Below are 19,101 nucleotides of genomic sequence, written 5' to 3' on the forward strand. Positions count from 1 at the left end.
GTTCGGGGTCTCACCAAGGTGGCTCTGGGATCCCTGCATGCCAGGCAAGCAACTGGTCTCCCTGACTTACTATGAAACTATTTAATACTGTCAAAATGATAATCCTACCAGTGGTTAGATCTATTATTTAACCACAATAAATTTAATTATTGTAATTATATAATATAACTTATTATATAATTATTCTATACAATTAAATATCAAATGTCTATTATGATGCATTTAATTATAAATCATATAAATTTACAGACCAATAAATTATAGTATATAAATTCATATTACATTAGATTATACTATATTTATAATTACAAGCAATAGCACAGCGGTAGGGCGTTTGCCTTGCATGCAGCCAGCCTGGCTGAGCTGAGTTCGATTCCTCCAACCCACTCAGAGAACCCGGCAAGCTACCGAGAGTCTCTCGCCTGCACGGCAAAGCCTGGCAAGCTACCTGTGACGTGTTCGATATGCCAAACACAGTAACAACAAGTCTCACGATGGAGACATTACTGGGCCCGCTCAAGCAAATCAATGAACAATGGGAGGACAGTGACAGTGATACATTATTTATAGCTATATAGATATGTCATTTATATTATATACATTGTAAAGGTAAAGGTAAAGGCCCTCCCGTTGATCGTTGATTTGCTCGAGCGGGCCCAGTAACGTCTCCATTGGAGACTTTGTCGTTACTGTGTCTGGCATATCGAATACTCTCGGTAGCTTGCCGGGCTCTCCGAGAGGGGCGGAGGAATCGAACTCGGGTTGGCCATGTTGGCCGCGTGTAAGGCGAACGCCCTAACCGCTGTGCTATCGCTCCAGCCCACATTGTAAGGTATATAAATTATAATTTAGCATTTATAATGATAAGTTAAATTATAAGATGCATCATAATTATCATTATAATTTAGCATGAAAATGATAATTAAAAGCCCCAGTGACCTGAGACTCTTCTTTTTTGGCAGTTCTGAGATTTTACTAGGTGCAGCTTTTATGTTCTCACGCTGGTTTTGTGTCTTCCAAGAGCAGTTTTTAAAGGAACTAATATATGTGGTTATTTCCATTCCCCCTCAAAGGGCGCTAAGGGGTGTCTCAGGATGAAAGCGCAGGGAGAGGGCCACAAGCTCAGAGCGAGGAAAGCACGCTCTCGCCCTGCTTCAGTTAACCCATGCATGACATCACAGCATTGAAAGTGCAATTTCTATAGCACAGAACCCGCCTGTACTTTTAGAAGTACCCTTCCTTGGCTGGGGGACACAGTTGACACCAGGGGAGGGGAGCATCCTCAGGACGTGCTACAGAAGTGAGGCAGCCTCTGGCCCCAGGGCTCACACCTGCCCACAGGAGCCCTGTCCCAGGGCACAGTTAAACCAAGGTGGAAAGGTGTGAAAGGGTCTTACGCCTTTAAAGCTTTAAAGAAATGCTGGGATTGCTGGGCCAAATGGCCACTTCTGGAAATACACCCAGGAGTTCCAAAAGCACACAGCAGAAACACCATCCACTCTTCTGTGTTCGTTGTGGCACTGGTCACAATAGCCAGAATCTGGAAACAACCCAAGGGTTTGAGAGCAGACAAATGGATAAAGACACTAGGGTACATCTACACAATGGAATACCACACAGCTGTTAGGAAAAATAAGGTCATGGCATTTGCCTATAAATGAATGGACATGGAGAGTATCATGCTGAGTGAAATGAGTCAGAAGGAGAGGGGCAGATATAGAATCACTGCATTTATTTGTGGGATGTAGAAACAATTATAAAACAGTATAAAACTAATATTCAAGGTCAGGGAGAGGGAGAACAGGCCAGAAGGACTGGCCAATGGTTGGGAATTACCACAAGGGTGTGGGGGTGGAGGGTAGTTAAGATAGGGGAGGGTCCAGTATGACAATCCTAGTTGGAAATGATGACTCGGACAAGAACTGAGGGTTGAAAGTAAGTGAAAGAATACACACGAAGATTTTTTTTGTATCTGTATTGCAAAACCATAATGCCTAACCTGGGGAGGAGTGGGGAGAGAGAGAGAAAGAGAGAGAGAGAGAGAGAGAGACAGAGAGACAGAGAGACAGAGAGACAGAGAGAGAGACAGAGAGAGAGAGACAGAGAGAGAGACAGAGAGAGACAGAGGGAAGAGAGAGAGGTGCCTAACATAGATGGGGAGTGGGGGGTGGCTTTTAGGGGTTGGAGGGAAGCTGGGGACACTAGTACTGGGAAATTACATTGGTGGAGGGATGGTATTAGAACATTGTATGACTGAAACACAATCATGAACAGCTTTGTAATGCTCTATCTCATGATTCAATAAAAAAAAATTAAAAAGTATACTGGAATGAGGTAAAAGAAGATAGCATCAGAATTTTGAGTCGACTCTTAAGAAAATATTGCATAGTAAAATGTAAAGGTTCTGGGACTGAAATAGTGATAATAATGCATGATATCGCATCATTGAAAGGACAATCTGAGTACTAGTCTCATAAATTATTTTTTTTCATTTATTTCCAGATTTCTTGATATTTAGCAAGATAGAGACACCAAAGGGCAAATATTAAAATTTTTCTGAGACAGTTCAACGCTTTAGGAGACTAAACCTTTTTTTGAAATTAGATTAATAGAGAGGATCTTCTTTTCTTCAAATATTTTTGCCAAAGATTGGATTAAAAATAAACTACAAATCCATCCATTGTTGGGGAAATGTACACTGGTGGAGGGTTGGATGTTGGAACACTGTATGACTGAAACACAATCATGAACAAATTTGTAATGGTGTATTTCAATGTGATTCCACAACAACAACAGCTCTCAAGGCTGCAGTCTCACTGAGGGCTGGACCTACTGAGCTCTAAGCCAGAGAGCCTGGGCAGGGGGAAATATTACTATAGCAACACAGTCATTACTTCACTCCTTTTGGGGAAGCAAGTAATTTAGCAAAACAATGGGCACTGGACTTTTGCTCATCACCATGACCACTGGAGCTGGGTAGCAAATGATTTTTTTCTAAATTTAGGAAAACACACACACAAGGGGCTGGAGCTATAGCACAGCGGGTAGGGCATTCGCCTTACAAGCGGCCAACATGGCCGACCCGAGTTCGATTCCTCCGCCCCTCTCGGAGAGCCCGGCAAGCTACCGAGAGTATTCGATATGCCAGACACAGTAACAACAAAGTCTCCAATGGAGACGTTACTGGGCCCGCTCGAGCAAATCGACGATCAACGGGAGGGCCTTTACCTTTTACCTTTACACACACAAAATGTACACACATGCACGTATATACATCCATATATATATATAAAATCAAATGAATACTCAAATTGTACTAATTAATGATTTCACCTTACTGTGGAAAGAAAAAGATACGACAGTTAATCTTGGCGTACCTGTTACCTGGCAGAGAGTTTCTTTGTGCTTATTTTGCTAAAGGTTTTTGCTGTCAATACAATTTTAGAAAATTTCAGTTTTCCTCTAATGAAACACTAAAATTGCATTGAAAGTCATAATTATTTCTTGGCTCCACTAAGCAGTCATGTTTATGAGAGTGCCTGTTCAATAAATATCTTAAAATATTCTATACCAGGAGTAACTCAAACATGAAAAAAAAATCCCATGGGATTGAATTAAAATTACAGAGTTCAGCAAACAAGGCACTGTCAGGGTGTTTTAGAGTGAGTAAAGGGTTTTAAATCCATGTATTTTAAAATACTGGAATTGTAGAAATTGACCAGACAGCAATACCTATTTTCAAATACAAGGTAGGAACAAGATCCAAATATTTAAGCCATTTTTTTTCCTGTACTCACTTTTGAGTACACATTAGTCAATGGCAGAAATAAAAACCAGGTTTATATAGAGTGAAAGTCCAAACAGGTCAGCTAACAAAGACCCTTCTTCAGGTAAGAAGTGAAGGAAAAGCATCACCTGAAACTTGAGTTCTGTATCCAACCACTATTTGTAATTGAGATGAAGTTATGTTATCGTGTTAACTTATAAGTTTTAAAAATTCAGGACTCTGTAACAAGAATGAGCTAATTGTTAACACCAACAAGTCAGAAATAGGGAAAAAAATGTATGTTCCTGAAAATTCTTTTAAGAGTCTCTTACCAAGTTTTTATAGTGCTTCTGTGGAAAGGTTTCCATAAGCTATGAGAGTCACTGTCAATTTTTCTACTTTTATTTTGATGTCAGCCTCAGATTAATAAAAAATGTACTTTCTGGGACTGAAATAAGTATCTATGAGATGGAAATACAATTAATAATGATTCATATTAAGAAATTGTCTTCACTGGACAAATAGGTTAACACCGACTTAAGTGTAAAATACAGGAAAAAGTTGATAGAATTTCAGAATTTTATGCATAATTTACTAAAACTCAATCAAAGCCCATGCAACTTCCTTTTGAATATTTGTGCTACAATCACTGTCACTGTCCTCCTGTTTCATGGATTTGCTCGAGCGGGCCCAGCAACATTGTGAGACTTGTTGTTACTGTGTTTGGCATATGGAATACGTCACGGGGAGCTTGCCAGGTTTTGCCGTGCAGGTGAGATACTCTTGGTAGCTTGCTAGACTCTCTGAGAAGGATGGAGGAATCAAAGGCAGAGGAATTGAACTCAGGTCGGCCACGTTCAAGGCAAACGCCCTACCCGCTGTGCTATCTGAGTTCTAAGTATCTAGGCTGGAGGTAGGCTCCGTGGCTGGAGCAACAATACAGTGGTTAGGGCTTGCCTTACTGATGGTCGACCTGGGTTCAATCACCAGCATCCCAAAGAGCTCGCCAAGCACTACCTGCAGTGATCTCTGAGCACAGACCGGGAGTAAGACCTAAGCACCCCCATCTTTGGACCCAGCAGGAAAAAAAAAGCAAAAGGTACCGAGGTTTATAGTTACAGAGGGTTCTATGTTCTCAATATAATTTGTGAATTCAGTTGTGACGTCAAGGTCTTTAACCATTTTGAGCTAAACTTTGTACATGGTGTAAGATGGGTCTGAACCAATTTTTCACAGTCTTCCCAGTACCAATTGCTGATGATACTTTTCCTTGTTCCACTTGATACTCTGTGCATTATTATCAAAAATCAGCTATCCATCGGCCTGAGGATATCTGTCTCTGGCTCTCAACTGTGCTCTATCAATCTGAGAGTCTTTTATCCCACAGTCACAATGATTTGATTATAAGAGCCTGAAAGCATCAAGTTAGTGAAGAGAATTCTCCCACCTTTTTTTCCCTAGGATCACTTTGGCTATTTGGGCTATCTGATTGCTCCATATAAATTTCAACAGTATTTGGTCTTCAGCTCTTAAATCATCATGGGTATTTTTATGGGGACTGTGCTGAATCTGAGTACTGGTTTAGGCAGGGTTATAATTCTGACAATATTAATCCTTTCAATTCATGAACAGGAAACATATTTCTATTTCTTCTTCTTTTACTGGTAGTTTATAGTTCACTCTTTGTGTCTTTCACCTTTTTTTTGTAAAACTTATTCCTAGGGACTTGATTTCTTAAGTTGCAATTATGAATGGGATCGGTTTGATTTTGTTATCTTTTGTATCATTGTTTGCATACAGAAACGCCATGATTTCTGCATGTTGATTTTGTAGCCTGCCACTTCACTGTACATGTTTGTTGTTTTAAGGATTTTTTACTTTGTATAGTGCCTAGTATTTTCTAACTGTAGTGTCATGTCACCTACAATAGTAAGAGTTTTACTCTTCTTTTTCTCTCTGGATGACCTATTGACCAAATTTCATGCTTGATTGCTCTGACAAAGACCCCCAATACTATTTTGAACAACAGTGCTAAAGTATCTTTGATGACTCAATGCCATTGTACAAATAAAGGAAAAATAAAAACTAAACAGTGGGATGACATGAAAATAGGGAACTTCTGCACTGCTAAAGACATCCCATAATCTTGAAGAAAATACTTGCTTTCCACTCGTTGAAGGATTGTTATCCAAGACACAGTAAGCATTTGTACAACTTAACAACAACAAAAATCCATTGTAAGGGAGAAAAGATAAAAAGAAACTTCCTCAAAGAAGATGCACAGATGGCGAGTAGGTATATGAAGAGGCTCCTCATGGTGTCATCAGGGAAATGCAAATCAAAACAATGAGGTGTCCCCTCAAAATGACATATCAAAATGAATAAAACAGCCAGTACTGGCGTGAATGTGGGGTCAGAGCAACGCATATGCACTGCCCTTGTGGAGGTTGTCTGTTTCACCCCTTTAGAAAATTAGATGGCACTTCTCGGTAAACTAAGAACTGAACTTCCAAAAGACCCAGATTTCCACTTACTGGCATCTACTCCAAGGGTTTAAATGCTCTATTCAGAAAAGACATCTGCACTCCTGTGTTCATTTTATCACTATTCAAAATCTGGAAATACTTCAAGAACCGATAGCTAGATAAAGAAACTTTCTCTCTCTCTCTCTCTCTCTCTCTCTCTCGCTCTCGCTCTCTCGCTCTCTCTCGCTCTCTCTCGCTCTCTCTCTCTCACACACACTCACATCCTGGAATACTATTAATCTATAATAAAATATGAAATCACGCCATTCCCAGGTGAAACTGGATGGTATCATACTGAATGAAGTTCATCAGAAGGAGAGGGACAGCTTCAGGCTGATTTCTTCATATTTGAGATAAAAGAAATACAGGAGGAGAATAACAAACAGGCAAAGGCAACAGAACCTGGCACTGGTCGACAGACCGAGCTCACGGAGGGACACTGGTGAGAATTTGGGGCTTGGCAGAGAGGGAAGGAGACAACGACGGAGAGTGTGGTGTTGCAATATTCCATGTACAAAACCTCAAACAAATTTCTAATGAGGAAAAAATAAAAATAAAATACCTAGGGTCCATACAGGTTGAATACTAGCATTTGGTGGTGGGTTTTATGTAGTAACATGTATGAATTAAACGTTAATAAAGTAAACGGTGATATCTCAATTAAACTTAATAATAACACATGGGAAATGACTGACATTATGTTTACTTAATTTGTAAAATAACTTGCGTTATATAAGATTATATTACAAGCAGTCATTAAATTACCTATTCATAAAATGATCAAATTAAAATATATTTGCGCATATATGTTCTTAATGTATAGAGATGTGAAATTGGTCACTTAAGGATTGTTTTATAGGCCTATCTGCAAATCTATAAACTTGCATTTATATATAAAATAACTGATATATATGGCATTGATTGATAAGAAATGGCATTTTTCAGACCTCAGAAGTGATTTGATATTGCTAATTTCATATGAGTTGACTTTATACACAGATACAGTTCACATTTATGTATATAATCATATAGTATGATTATATTCATACAAATAAAAGAACTTCAAACATGTTTACATGTTTACTCAGACATTATGGGGATAACATTAATTCATACAGCACATTTTTTCTCATTTATTTAAACACCATGGTTTACAAAGTTTTTCTTGATGATTTGTTAAAGGAATTCAATATTCCGACACCAAACCCACCACCACTGTCACCTTCCTCCACCAGGGTCTCCAACTTCCAACCACCCCTCAAGCCTGACCCCAGAGCAGGCCTCAGTATTTTATATTATATTGCTTGTTACCACTAAATGGTTAATAGAATTGTCAAGAAATACTTTGTCACTGTCACTGTCCTCCCATTGTTCATCAATTTGTTCTAGCTGGTGCCAGTAATGCTTCCATTGTGAGACTTGTTGCTACTGTTTTTGGCATATTGAATACATCACGGGTAGCTTGCCAGGCTTTGCTGTGCGGGTGAGATACTCTCGGTATCTCGGAATCGAACTCGAGTCGGCTGCATGCAAGGCAAATGCCCTATCCACTGTAAAAACGTTCTCTCTATTCTAATAAAGAGAATTAGATATTTTGTTTCATGAGTTTACTCTTCAGCTGTAATGTGTAGACTGAGAGAAGTAACTCACGGAAGATGATAATAGTCCCTTCAAATATCGAAGGTTAGTAATCAGATAAGATGGAACCAAACTTTCACTTTTAAGTTCTATATGACAAATGTAGGACCACATGTCTATATATGCAAAAATAATACAATTTAATGAAAAGCTGGACAGCAAATCATTCTTTCAGAACAATTGTCATAGTCTCATGAATAGATTTCTGTGATTCTAAGACATTAAGCTATAAGCAAGTTATTTCATTCATTAAATAAAAATTTTAAATACATTTCATTTAATTTTTCCCTAGAAAATGAACTGTGTTTCCTAAAAGTTCTGTCCTGAGGCTAAAATATTTCATTCAAGTTCTGTGAATATAAGTTCAGTTGACAAATAATGAGGTTTAAAAAAGCTTTTGTAATGGAGGGCTCTTCTGGACTTCTACATCCAAAAATGCTTTTCTCCAAAGGATGAATACAATCATTGCAGTGTTGGAGCGACAGCACAGTGGAAGGGCTTTTGCCTTGCACGCAGCCGGCCTGGCCAAGCTGGGTTCAATTCCTCCACCCCTCTCGGAGAGCCCAATATTATCTCGCCTGCATGGCAAAGCCTGACAAGCTACCTGTGACGCATTCAATATGCCAAACATAGTAACAACAAGTCTCAAAATGGAGACGTGACTGGGCCCGCTCGAGCAAATTGATGAACAACGGGAGCACAGTGTTTGTTTGACAGTGACAGCAGTGTTTTCTAAGCCACTTAGCTATAAAGACGTGTGTGTGTGTGTGTGTGTGTGTGTGTGTGTGTGTGTGTGTGATTTCCCCCATCACCACAATTAACAGTGGAAGACACAAAAGCACAACAGTCCTTCATGAAAATAAAATTGGTTTATCATATTCTGTAAGAAGAGGAAGGTAAAAATATTAGATTACAACTAGAAAATTTTCTTGGGGAAGGTTTCAGATCTATGACCAAGAATTAGGTGCCTACAGTCAATGGGAAAAGGAAAGCCACTGTAATACTGTAATTGTTTAGACCTGTACTTTAGGTGTGCAGTTATCTAGAGAATGAATTGCTAAGGAGAAAGGCTATGGCCTTTGGAAACTCCACAAATAATCTCCAGACACAAATGAAGGCGTGCCATGCTACGACAGTAACCAGCAACACCCACACACAGAAGAATACTCTGCTCAGTTCTGAGAAGAAACTGCCAGTAGATGCCAATCACTTTTACTCGTGAAACCAGGGTGAAGTTCTCTGAATGTTTGTAAAGGCACTGAGAGAAAAAATGTCTGAATTGGAAATATAAAAAGAGCATTTTCCGTGCAGACCAAAGAGCACAGTGCCTCTGAGAGTACTTTGTCTGAGGAAAGGCAATCAATTAAATTCGTGCTGAACTGCGACTTCTCTTATCAATTTCTCTTTTGCTAACTGGTCAAGTATTAAAACGTACAATAATAAAAAGAACCATATTTTCTGCATGAGCTTTAAGTTATTAATTTAAAGAGTCACAAGGACCTTCATGTGGAAAATTTGACCTAAGGCAAGGACAGAAGATAGAAAATAAATATTTTAGCTGACGCTCTCGACCCGATTTTATTTTTTGATAAAAGAGAAATTTGTATTACCTGCTTAAAAACAGATTAACAGTCCTATGTTCAGTGATTAAGACAGAACTGAAGGAACCCCTGAGGAAAGGGCCCAGACGACTTCAAATCAGAGAGCCCTGGGTTCACGCCTTTGCTAGCCTTATGGTGAGAGCGAGATTACTACTTTATCCTCCAGAGTCTTGGTTTTCTCATTTACAAAGGAGACTTCGAAAAATGATCTCCTAAGATGTCTGTGATGATGGCATGATATTATATATGGACGGTGTTGTGTATAAAGCTTAAAATTTTTCATTATTGATAATATGTTGCTAATGTGAGAATCACCTAAAAACAGAAAAGAAACATGTAAAGGTTTATTACAATTTCAAACCAACCTGGATTTTCTAAACTCCCTTGCTTCTTCATAAAGGAAGAACATTTGCTTTTCAACAGTGAATCTTAGTACCATGGAAACAGGGGTCGAAAAGGCTTCAAGTAAATAGAAAGCAGCAAGCTTATCTTAGAAAAAAATGTAATCAGAACATTTTGAGCAGATCAAGAATTTTCTGGAGCCATGAAGAAACATAAACACTAAATGCTATATTATGAAATTAAGAGATTCTGAGTACTGAAATATTCTCAATTATTTACTATCAGCCATTTCAATTTTTTATGGTTTTTGCACGACATATGTGCAAGAAAGACAAAGGTGATTTAAAAGATGAAAAGACAAATAAAAACAATAATATGGATGGTGATTAAGTCATTTTGTAATCTATGTACAGCTCTGAACAATGAGTACAAATAACTGTGTGTCATACTTCAGGACAAGAATCAACACCAATTTTGTTTCATTACGTGTGTGTGTGTGTGTGTGTGTGTGTGTGTTGTGTGTGTAGTTTGTTTGATTTGGAGCCACACCTAACTGTGCTTACTCCTGGCTCTGTGTTCAGGGTTCACTCCTGATGGTGCTGTGTGGAACATATGTGGTGTCGGTGACTGAACCCAGATCAGCCCAGTGCAAGGCAAGTGCCCTACCCACAATCACTGTATTGCTGTATCACTCTCACCCCATTGTTCATCGATTTACTGGAGCCGGTGCCAGTAACTTCCCAGACCTGAGATTTTTAGCAGTCTCTCCTTATTCATCTTTCCCAGTGATTGGAGGCTCTTTCATGGTCAGGGGAATGAAACCTGTTATAGTTACTGGTTTTGGCATATCGAATATGCCACAGGGAGCTTTCCAGGCTCTGCCCGTGCAGGTGGGATACACTTCCTAGCTTGCCGGGCTCTCTGAGAGGTATATATTTATACATTTCCCTCTATGCTGCCTACTGTCTGAACCCCATCAAAAATGGTGTGATAATTATGGAAAAATGGATAGGAAGTGTCTCATAATGTGTCGAGAAAGCGGCCTGGAGCACAGTGGTAGTTGGGTAGTGGAGGTCGGCTTCTGAGGCTGGGGTCCCTTGGCGTGGTGGGGCTCTCACCGGCCCCACAGCCTGGCGCTGAGTCCAGAGGCATGGTTATGGGGAGGATTTTTTACTTTATTCTCATTCCAAAGCAAACATGGGCTTCTAAGATGCAAATACTTCTTTGGATACTAAATTTTTAATAAAGTGTTAGATAAAAAGTGAAAAACAAGAGTCTGAGTGATAGCAGGGTTGGTAGGACATTTGCCTTGCACACAAGTGAGCTGGACTCAACCCCCCAAATGGTCCCAGGAGTGATCCCCTGCTAACTATTCCTTTAGTTCTTGTATGTCTCCCCTGAATTTGAAAAAAAAATTTGATTCTTTAAAATACATTTTATAGGAAATAAAATATTTTCAAAGAATCAATTTACTAAAAATAATTCATATGAAATAATAAAAATCATACATTCTGAAGATGACTACCGTTGGGGGCACACCTGTATATATGTCACTGTGAAGTTTGCAGATCACTCATTATTAAAAGTTGTAATTTCTAACCTTTCTTCATAGGTGTTTTCGTGAACTTTACAGTAGAGATATGCCTAGATATGTCTGCCTCCTTTCCTGGCTTTATGTTTTCTTTCTTTTTCATCTCACCTTAAAATCTGTGGGTCTGCAATCTTTACAAACAAATGATCTGAAACAAAATCCAATTCACTGAAGAGTTCAAAGACATCTGGTGCAGTTATTTCCTATGCAATTAGGCCATGAGGTTAGCCAATTCCCTGAAGAAAGCTTCTCTACAGTTGGGTACCCAGTCATTCCCACATTCACCATCTCGCACAGAATGAGAATTTCTATTCATATGATGATACAAAATTATGTATAATTGCGATCTGATTTTCTAAGACCATTTACATTATAAAATTATGTGTCTCACATGATTTTAAAAAAATGACATCCTCTAAAAATCTTTTCTATTTTTTTAGGTTCTGTCACCACAATTTACTTCTACACACAAGACAGTGAACTTAAATGTCCCTCACATTAATCCTCGGGGTGAAGGGAACGTTTTTATACAAACAGAAAAGTATGTAGAATGTGGCTCTTGAAAAACATTTTTCATTTGAGTATGGAGGAATATTTCTGAGGATTAATGAAGATTGTTAAATGTTCCCATTTGGTCATATTTGTTACTGTGAAGTTTGCAAATACTGATCAGTCAACAGACAACGTTTATACCCACCCCTGCTCTGCCTTCAATTCTATACTTTCATTATACTCAATAATTTTTAATTAAATTTAGCTAGAAGTCAATAATTAGGATCATTTCTTCTTAAGTTAAGGATATGTCATGTTGTTAATATATCATATAAATAAATTGATATATATATGGGAAATCATGCATGCATCTTTCAATCAACTACTGAATAAGAACCCAATCTATTTGCTACCATAAAATATATTCTTAAGTATGAGTCAAGTCTTGATTATATACCATTCAAAAAGAATTAAATCAAGATTGATCATATTTTATATCACAATCACAGAACCATCAAATCATTATTAAAAATATTGCGAAATTTTGCCAAAAAATAATCCCATTTTTAACTTCACTAAGCAGAAAACACCATGAAAATACTCCAAAAATGGAGAGCAAGAGATCCTAAATGGCAGATCAGGTGTAGGAGAAAACTCACCAGAAGTCTCGTCTACTCTCTCGTCGACGGTGTGGTCCTTCTGATGAACCCACTCACTGTTGCACTTGAAGTAGATCTGGGTAGCAGGGCTGGCTTTGCAATGGAGGTTCACAGGCTTATTCTTCACAATATAAGCTTCTTCTGGCTCAATAAGGAAGTGTGGAAGAGGCTCAGGTGGGTCAGATGGGAATGATTCTGGGAGTTCATGAAAAAAGTCATCATCTAATAAAGAAAGAACAAAGCAGTAACTATGCAAAGCATCCTATCACTTGCCTTTTACTTGATAAACTTTAAAAAGGAGCGACTTATTTAAAGAATTTGAATGTCTTCTATGACATCAGACAGTTTGGCCTGTTAACAGAGTTACCCATTTAGGATTTATATCAATATTCTCAACTTTGAGCACAGCAAAAACTCAACATCATAGAATAAATACCCTTTCCTTAGCAAACAGTTAATAGGAGCTCAGGTAGGATCAGAACGTCAGTTTGTCCCCCTTATAGACAGTGGGTTTTCCAGTTAAATTGCTATACCTCCAACTCTACATTATAACTCTTATAACTGAAAAAAACATAAGCATTCCCAGTAGAAGAAAATCCTGTGAAGTGCATAAGGCACGTAATCATTAAACTCGTCTCCAGAAGAAGACCAGGAATGCAAGAAATGTAAATGAAGAGTCTTTAAGCTTAGGCTCAAGCCTGCAATTATTTTCAAAACATATAATTCGTTCATTTAGCCACAAATTTCATCGTCCTCAGAATTACCCCAGCACTAAAGAGAAAGACAATAACAAGTCAGCCTATGGAGAACCTAAAACCTAGGGGCTATCTGGCCTTGTTTGGACATTGTAAGTTAAAGGTTATATGGGAATTGGAAGTCCAATCCCTTCCCAATCAGAGGTTTCCACACATATTTGACCTAAGGATTCGTTTTCAGGAAAAAAATAGAAAAGCTTTCAGAACCCACTGGACGTCAACCTTCTCTAAGCGACCACTTGCCAAACAATCCCCACTCATTCTCCTCAATTCATTCCCAACTTTCCTCCTAACATCACACAGTTTTTACCAAATCTTGGAATTCATGTTACTAAGGGATTTGTGGCTTTTGCAGGGACGCCAGGCGATGTTCAGGGGTTCCTCCTGGCTCTGCACTCAGGAACTACTCCTGGCGGTGCTTGGGAGACTATATGGGATGCTGAGGATCAAACCTGGGTCTGCCACATGGAAGGCAAACGCCCTACCCACTGTACTATTGCTCAGCCCCAGGATTAATCTTATTGTTTCCTGACAGGTTAACTTTAAGTCTAAAGTTAACCTACAGAAATGACCCAATCAGCAACAGCATATTTATTCATTAATATTGGTAATATGCTCTAAGTTGACTCACTTGAGGCAATATAGCATATCAATCCTAGTATTCAACTGGATTGGAAGTGCTGGAAATTACATATCACAAAGGTATTTTCTAAATTATTAATAAGATATGTGTAGGGGTATCATATGAAAAATTCAAATGGGCTCAAGGGATGCTGTCAAATTATTTCCCTCAAAATTTCAATATGTGGCCTTGGTACCATGCCTAGCCATGACAACCAGCCCAAATGGCAACTTCTCACTATAGGGCAAAGCATGAGAGAAAGAATCCATACCTTAATCTATATGAAAATGGAAAATGTCAATATTGATTTGGAAATGTGGTGGCATCATGAGCATTATCCTTCTGTGAAATTAATTATTTAAAATTATTTTTAAAGCTCCAAGAGATGGTACAGTGGTTAAGGTGCTTGCCTTGCATGTGCCCTGCTGTGGTTAGATCCCAAGCACCACAAATGGTCTCTGAGCACCAGAGCCAGGAAAGAGCCCTAAGCACCCTGCTGTAGTCCCCAAACAAATTTGTCTAGAGTAACTTTCAGAAATCAATAACCCAATTCTCTTCAACCAAAGTGCACAATCATTCAGGGCATTTAAATAGTTAAGATGCTTCTGTCCATGAATACTTAGCATACAAATACTTCATGAATATTTGGGCCCTGTGCACTAGGCATTTGCCTCACATTAGATCGTTGAGTCTATTTTTCACCATTGGCAGTTTGATGTAAGTATTCTCAATTTCCAAAGCAAGAAATAATGACAAATGTTTAACTCTATTCTGAAAGCAATTTGAAGGCAGTGACTACATTATTCCTATTTTTATCTTCCTAAATCTATTATGTTGCCAGAAACATCATAGAAGGTCAATAAAAATCTTATGAAAGTACAAATATTATACTAATGATAACTCTGATTCCCAAGAGACTTGCACAGCATTTCAGAGTTTATGGCGAGATATTTGTTCAAAATATAGAATGTCATAGCAGTAGTAAGATCCACAGACTGGTCTGGCTGCAAAATTTGTGAGGCTTGGTCCAGAATGAAAATCCAGAAAGCATCGATGGAAATGTATTAAATGCTTGCAGCTGACGATAACAGGACATTAAAGCAATGATAGCAACGCGCTTGGCACAAGCCACTTTCCAGAACGCTGGTTCTCTCTACAAATGTCAGTTACCTGAGTTTTCTACGTATCATAGAAAGGCTGAGAAGTCAAATGGCACATTCATTAGTGGATATTCATCTTAGATCTTAATTTTTATTAGTGTCTACAGGCGACTGAATGTCAGTGTCTCTAGGTGAAAGAAGATTTAGTTGTTAGAATGGAGAAATCAGGTTCTCATTAATTCTCTTAGCAAGTATATTTGCAGTGGTTTGTAAGTAAGCGTATAATTTTATCTCCTTATGACTTTCCCATTTACTATTCAAGAGGTAATGCAGGGCCTGATCCCAAAAAAGCAAAATCCCTGTCACAGTGAGATTAACTCTTTCAAGTCTTGGAAGACTTTAATACTGACAGATAGCAAGGTTTGAAATTCTACCGTGAAAGGTAAACTATAAACTGGTATCAGTTCCTGGCTGGAAATTTACTTAGCTATAAAAATAAACCAGTTTTCAAGCTTTCAGATACAATTAAAGTTAGGATACAATTAAAGTTAGGCTACCACAAAATATAAAAGAATCACCTGACTTTATCTTTGGCTTTTGGTGACCCCAGCTATGCTCTGCACTCAGGGCTCTGGACAATCATTCCTTGTGAGGTAGGAGGGTGGGGAGACCACACAAGCAAGGTACAGGTGACCAAACCCAGGATGGTCCCATGCCAGACAAGCGCCCTACCCACTGCACTCCCTCTCCGACACCCAAGAACAATTTTATTCTTCATCAGGAAGATAAGTGAGTGCATCTTCTCAACAACTTATTTATTAATATCAATATCTCCAGAGTCGACTGACAATTTCCATTAGGGTAAATATTTGTAAATAGCAATCACAATGGTGACCTTACTTCCTTTTTTTTTTTTTTTTTTTTTTGCTTTTTGGGTCACACCCGGCGATGCACAGGGGTTACTCCTGGCTGGCTCTGCACTCAGGAGTTACTTCTGGCTGTGCTCAGGGGACTATATGGGATGCTGGGAATTGAACCCGGATCGGCTGTGTGCCACTATGCTATCTCTCCAGCTCCCTTGACCTTAGACCGAATGTGACAGAAAGACTGCACACTCCAGAACTTGGCACTGACTCCAATATGTAACTCCCAATGATCTGACCAACTGTATTGTTAACTATGTTTTCCACGTGCCATTTCTTCAAATTAGTGAGATTCCATTTCCAAAGCTGTCTTTGGTTCTATAATTGAATTCAGCAATAAAGTTATAATTGTGATTTTAATTGAAAGACAACAGCACAATCATTAAGATCCTTTAAGGAAAGAACTGAGCAGTGCTCCGAAGTGACTCCTCAAAGCCAGGGATGCCGGGAAGCCACGCTGCCAGTATTCCACTCAGAACGCAGTGACACATGCTGTCCCCGTGAGTCTCACCCTTCCCCTGCCTTCATTTCCTTATACTCCTTTAATCTGACTTAATTTTCAAATTTCTATCAGATAATTTGATAATAGTCCTGTCATATTTATATTTATAAGGTAAAGTGCAATACTCTCTGTTACCTCATAAAAACCTTTTGTTTACTTTACGAGATACTTTATGTCATATACTTACTATTTTTATGCATTTTCATTCCATCTAATACTTGACAAGTACATATTATGATGTGAACATCAATCTGGGAAACTTTCGGTTGTTACTTTTATTTCTATATTGCAAGCCTTGACTTTCATCAATTTAACTCATAAGTTTCTATATGTCTGAAGCATAAGACTTACACTATTATTGCCTTATCATAAAACACAAGACTATTATCTTTTTTGTTTGAGACCTGAAGCATATTCTTCTGAAATGAAATTTACTTCCAAATGATTCAAGAGCAATTTAAAATGAATGACTGCAAAGCTAATTTTATCTGCATTTCAGTGCCCATCCATCAGAGAGATAATTCATGATATATTGCAACAAATGGCAGCTGGAATTAACTACTTCAACAAAAGAGCTTATTTTAAATATTTTTATCAAAATATTCTTTGGGAGACAAAGCATATTATCTCTATTTCAAGAAATGCAGCAATGAGTTAATTCGTTAAATTTAAATAGTCAAATATATAATGTCTTAAATGCACTAGATAATATGGAGTTACTAAATAATTTCTAACTTCAGAAAAAAACCCTTTTATTCTGGTTTCAGGGATTATTTGTTTGTTCATGCCCCTACATATTAGTGACATAAAGTCACATGCTCTCTGGTGCATCCCTGGGAGAGAAGTCATTCTCATCCCAAGCCTAAACACGTGTGACCCATGTTTGCTGGTATTAACTCCCCCATCCGCGCTGATAATCTCTCCCTCTGCTGTGCCATGTGCTCTATACTGTGCACTTGGAGAATTTTTTAAAAGTACACGTATGCTTTTATTCACCTAATTGAATAAATGCAATATAAGACATACAGTTTCCTTTTGCCTATCAAGTTTTCTAAAAGCATCCTAGAAGGATTGATGGCTAAATGGGACATGTTCATTTGCATATAATGGTTCAAACATAAATAGACGTAATAGTAGAGAGAGCCTGGCCATATAAATAAACATTAACTCTCTGAACAGCTTTGGGTAAGTCATCCTACTTTCTTGAATCAACGTTGTAACGTTAATGGATATTTATGTACACACATCCACATAAACACCTCATAAATATATAAGTACATGCACATATGTTTACTGCAGCATTGCTATTAAAAAGAAAATGACATCTTACAGCAAAAGACAGCTGGAATTAACTTCTGAATGAGATTCAGAATAACCATTTGTTAACTGAAAAATGGTTGAATAATTATTTATTACACATTCTTCCAATAAATAAGAGACAGAATTGTACTTGCTGTCCTAGGAGGTATTATTTACAGGAAATATAACCACTGTTTCAGCCAATATGCTTAGAATTAAGCCAATTTTTCGGTCAGAAAGAAGGCAGGAAGAAAGAAAGGGAGCTGGGAGGCACTGTGTGAGTGTGTGTGTGTGTGTGTGTGTGTGTGTATAAGAGGCTGTATGAACAGATAAAAGAAATACAAGGTAAATTTTACGAGCATGTGTGGAAAAAAATCAGAGATTCCTGGATAAAGAATCAGAGGACTACAGAGAAAATCTTTACTATTGGTTAGAGCAGTTTTTTCAAAGGTTAAATTATGAATGATTTTTATTTTAATTATGTCTGAGATTTTAGTCAAGTTGAAAGGTAGATCAAATAAATCAATATTTCTCAACTATGTTTGAAGTTGCTTAACTGTTCAGCCCCTCCATCCAGAGCACACGTGTTACTTTCTCTCGTTCCTCTGACCCCTTGACTAGTAGGCAAAGGTCATGCTGATCATCAGTTTACCGACTTAAATTCTGTTTGGTCTGATACAAAGATGACTTTATTCCAGCGTTTCTGAGACGACCATTAACAGGAATGCCCGTTTTTCACACTTTCACTCTGGACTTATGCTTATTGTGAGGATCCAATTCATTCAATATTTTACGTCACTCCATTTCTTGCCTGTAGTTTAATTAGAGGAATCTGCTGTGACTCTGGTAATTTCCCTTCTCATAAGAGGCCTTGCTGGTCTCCCGCTGCTTGAGGAAGCCTGTCTCTCTCTGTCACTATCTCCTGTCTCTTCCATGACAATGTGCCTTTTGGTTCTCTGATGGGTTCCTTCCTCCCCAACTTGGCCCTGTTTATTTTGACTTTAAAGTGCTCCATTTTACCACGTTTGAAAGACTTGTTGTATCTCCAGATGCAGTGAATTAAGACAAAGTTAAACCATTTCATCTTCCTTTAGTGTAGGAGTTAGAGAGGCAGGATTTAAGGATAACCAGCAAAGAGCAACAAAGGTGCAAAAGTAACAAATTGGGAGAAGTAATTCAGCCAATTACTGGGTGGGAATCATGGACTGAAAAACCATTACAGTATCTTAAACCACAACCTCTCAATAAATAAAATATACAATAAAGGAGTTACAGACCCTGCAATT

General features: G+C 38.3%; 1 protein-coding gene across 1 annotated transcript in view; it reads right to left on the reverse strand.

The window, feature by feature from the left end:
- Nucleotides 1–19,101, reverse strand: part of UNC5C (unc-5 netrin receptor C) — a 387,108-nt gene that overhangs the window by 162,388 nt on the left and 205,619 nt on the right. The window contains exon 2 of the mRNA XM_056106641.1: nucleotides 12,615–12,836. Within this exon, the coding sequence (XP_055962616.1) occupies nucleotides 12,615–12,836 (222 nt within the window). The remainder of the gene's footprint in view (nucleotides 1–12,614; nucleotides 12,837–19,101) is intronic.

Source organism: Sorex fumeus, unplaced genomic scaffold (assembly GCF_029834395.1).
Source record: "Sorex fumeus unplaced genomic scaffold, SorFum_2.1 ptg000136l, whole genome shotgun sequence".
NCBI lineage: Eukaryota > Metazoa > Chordata > Mammalia > Eulipotyphla > Soricidae > Sorex > Sorex fumeus.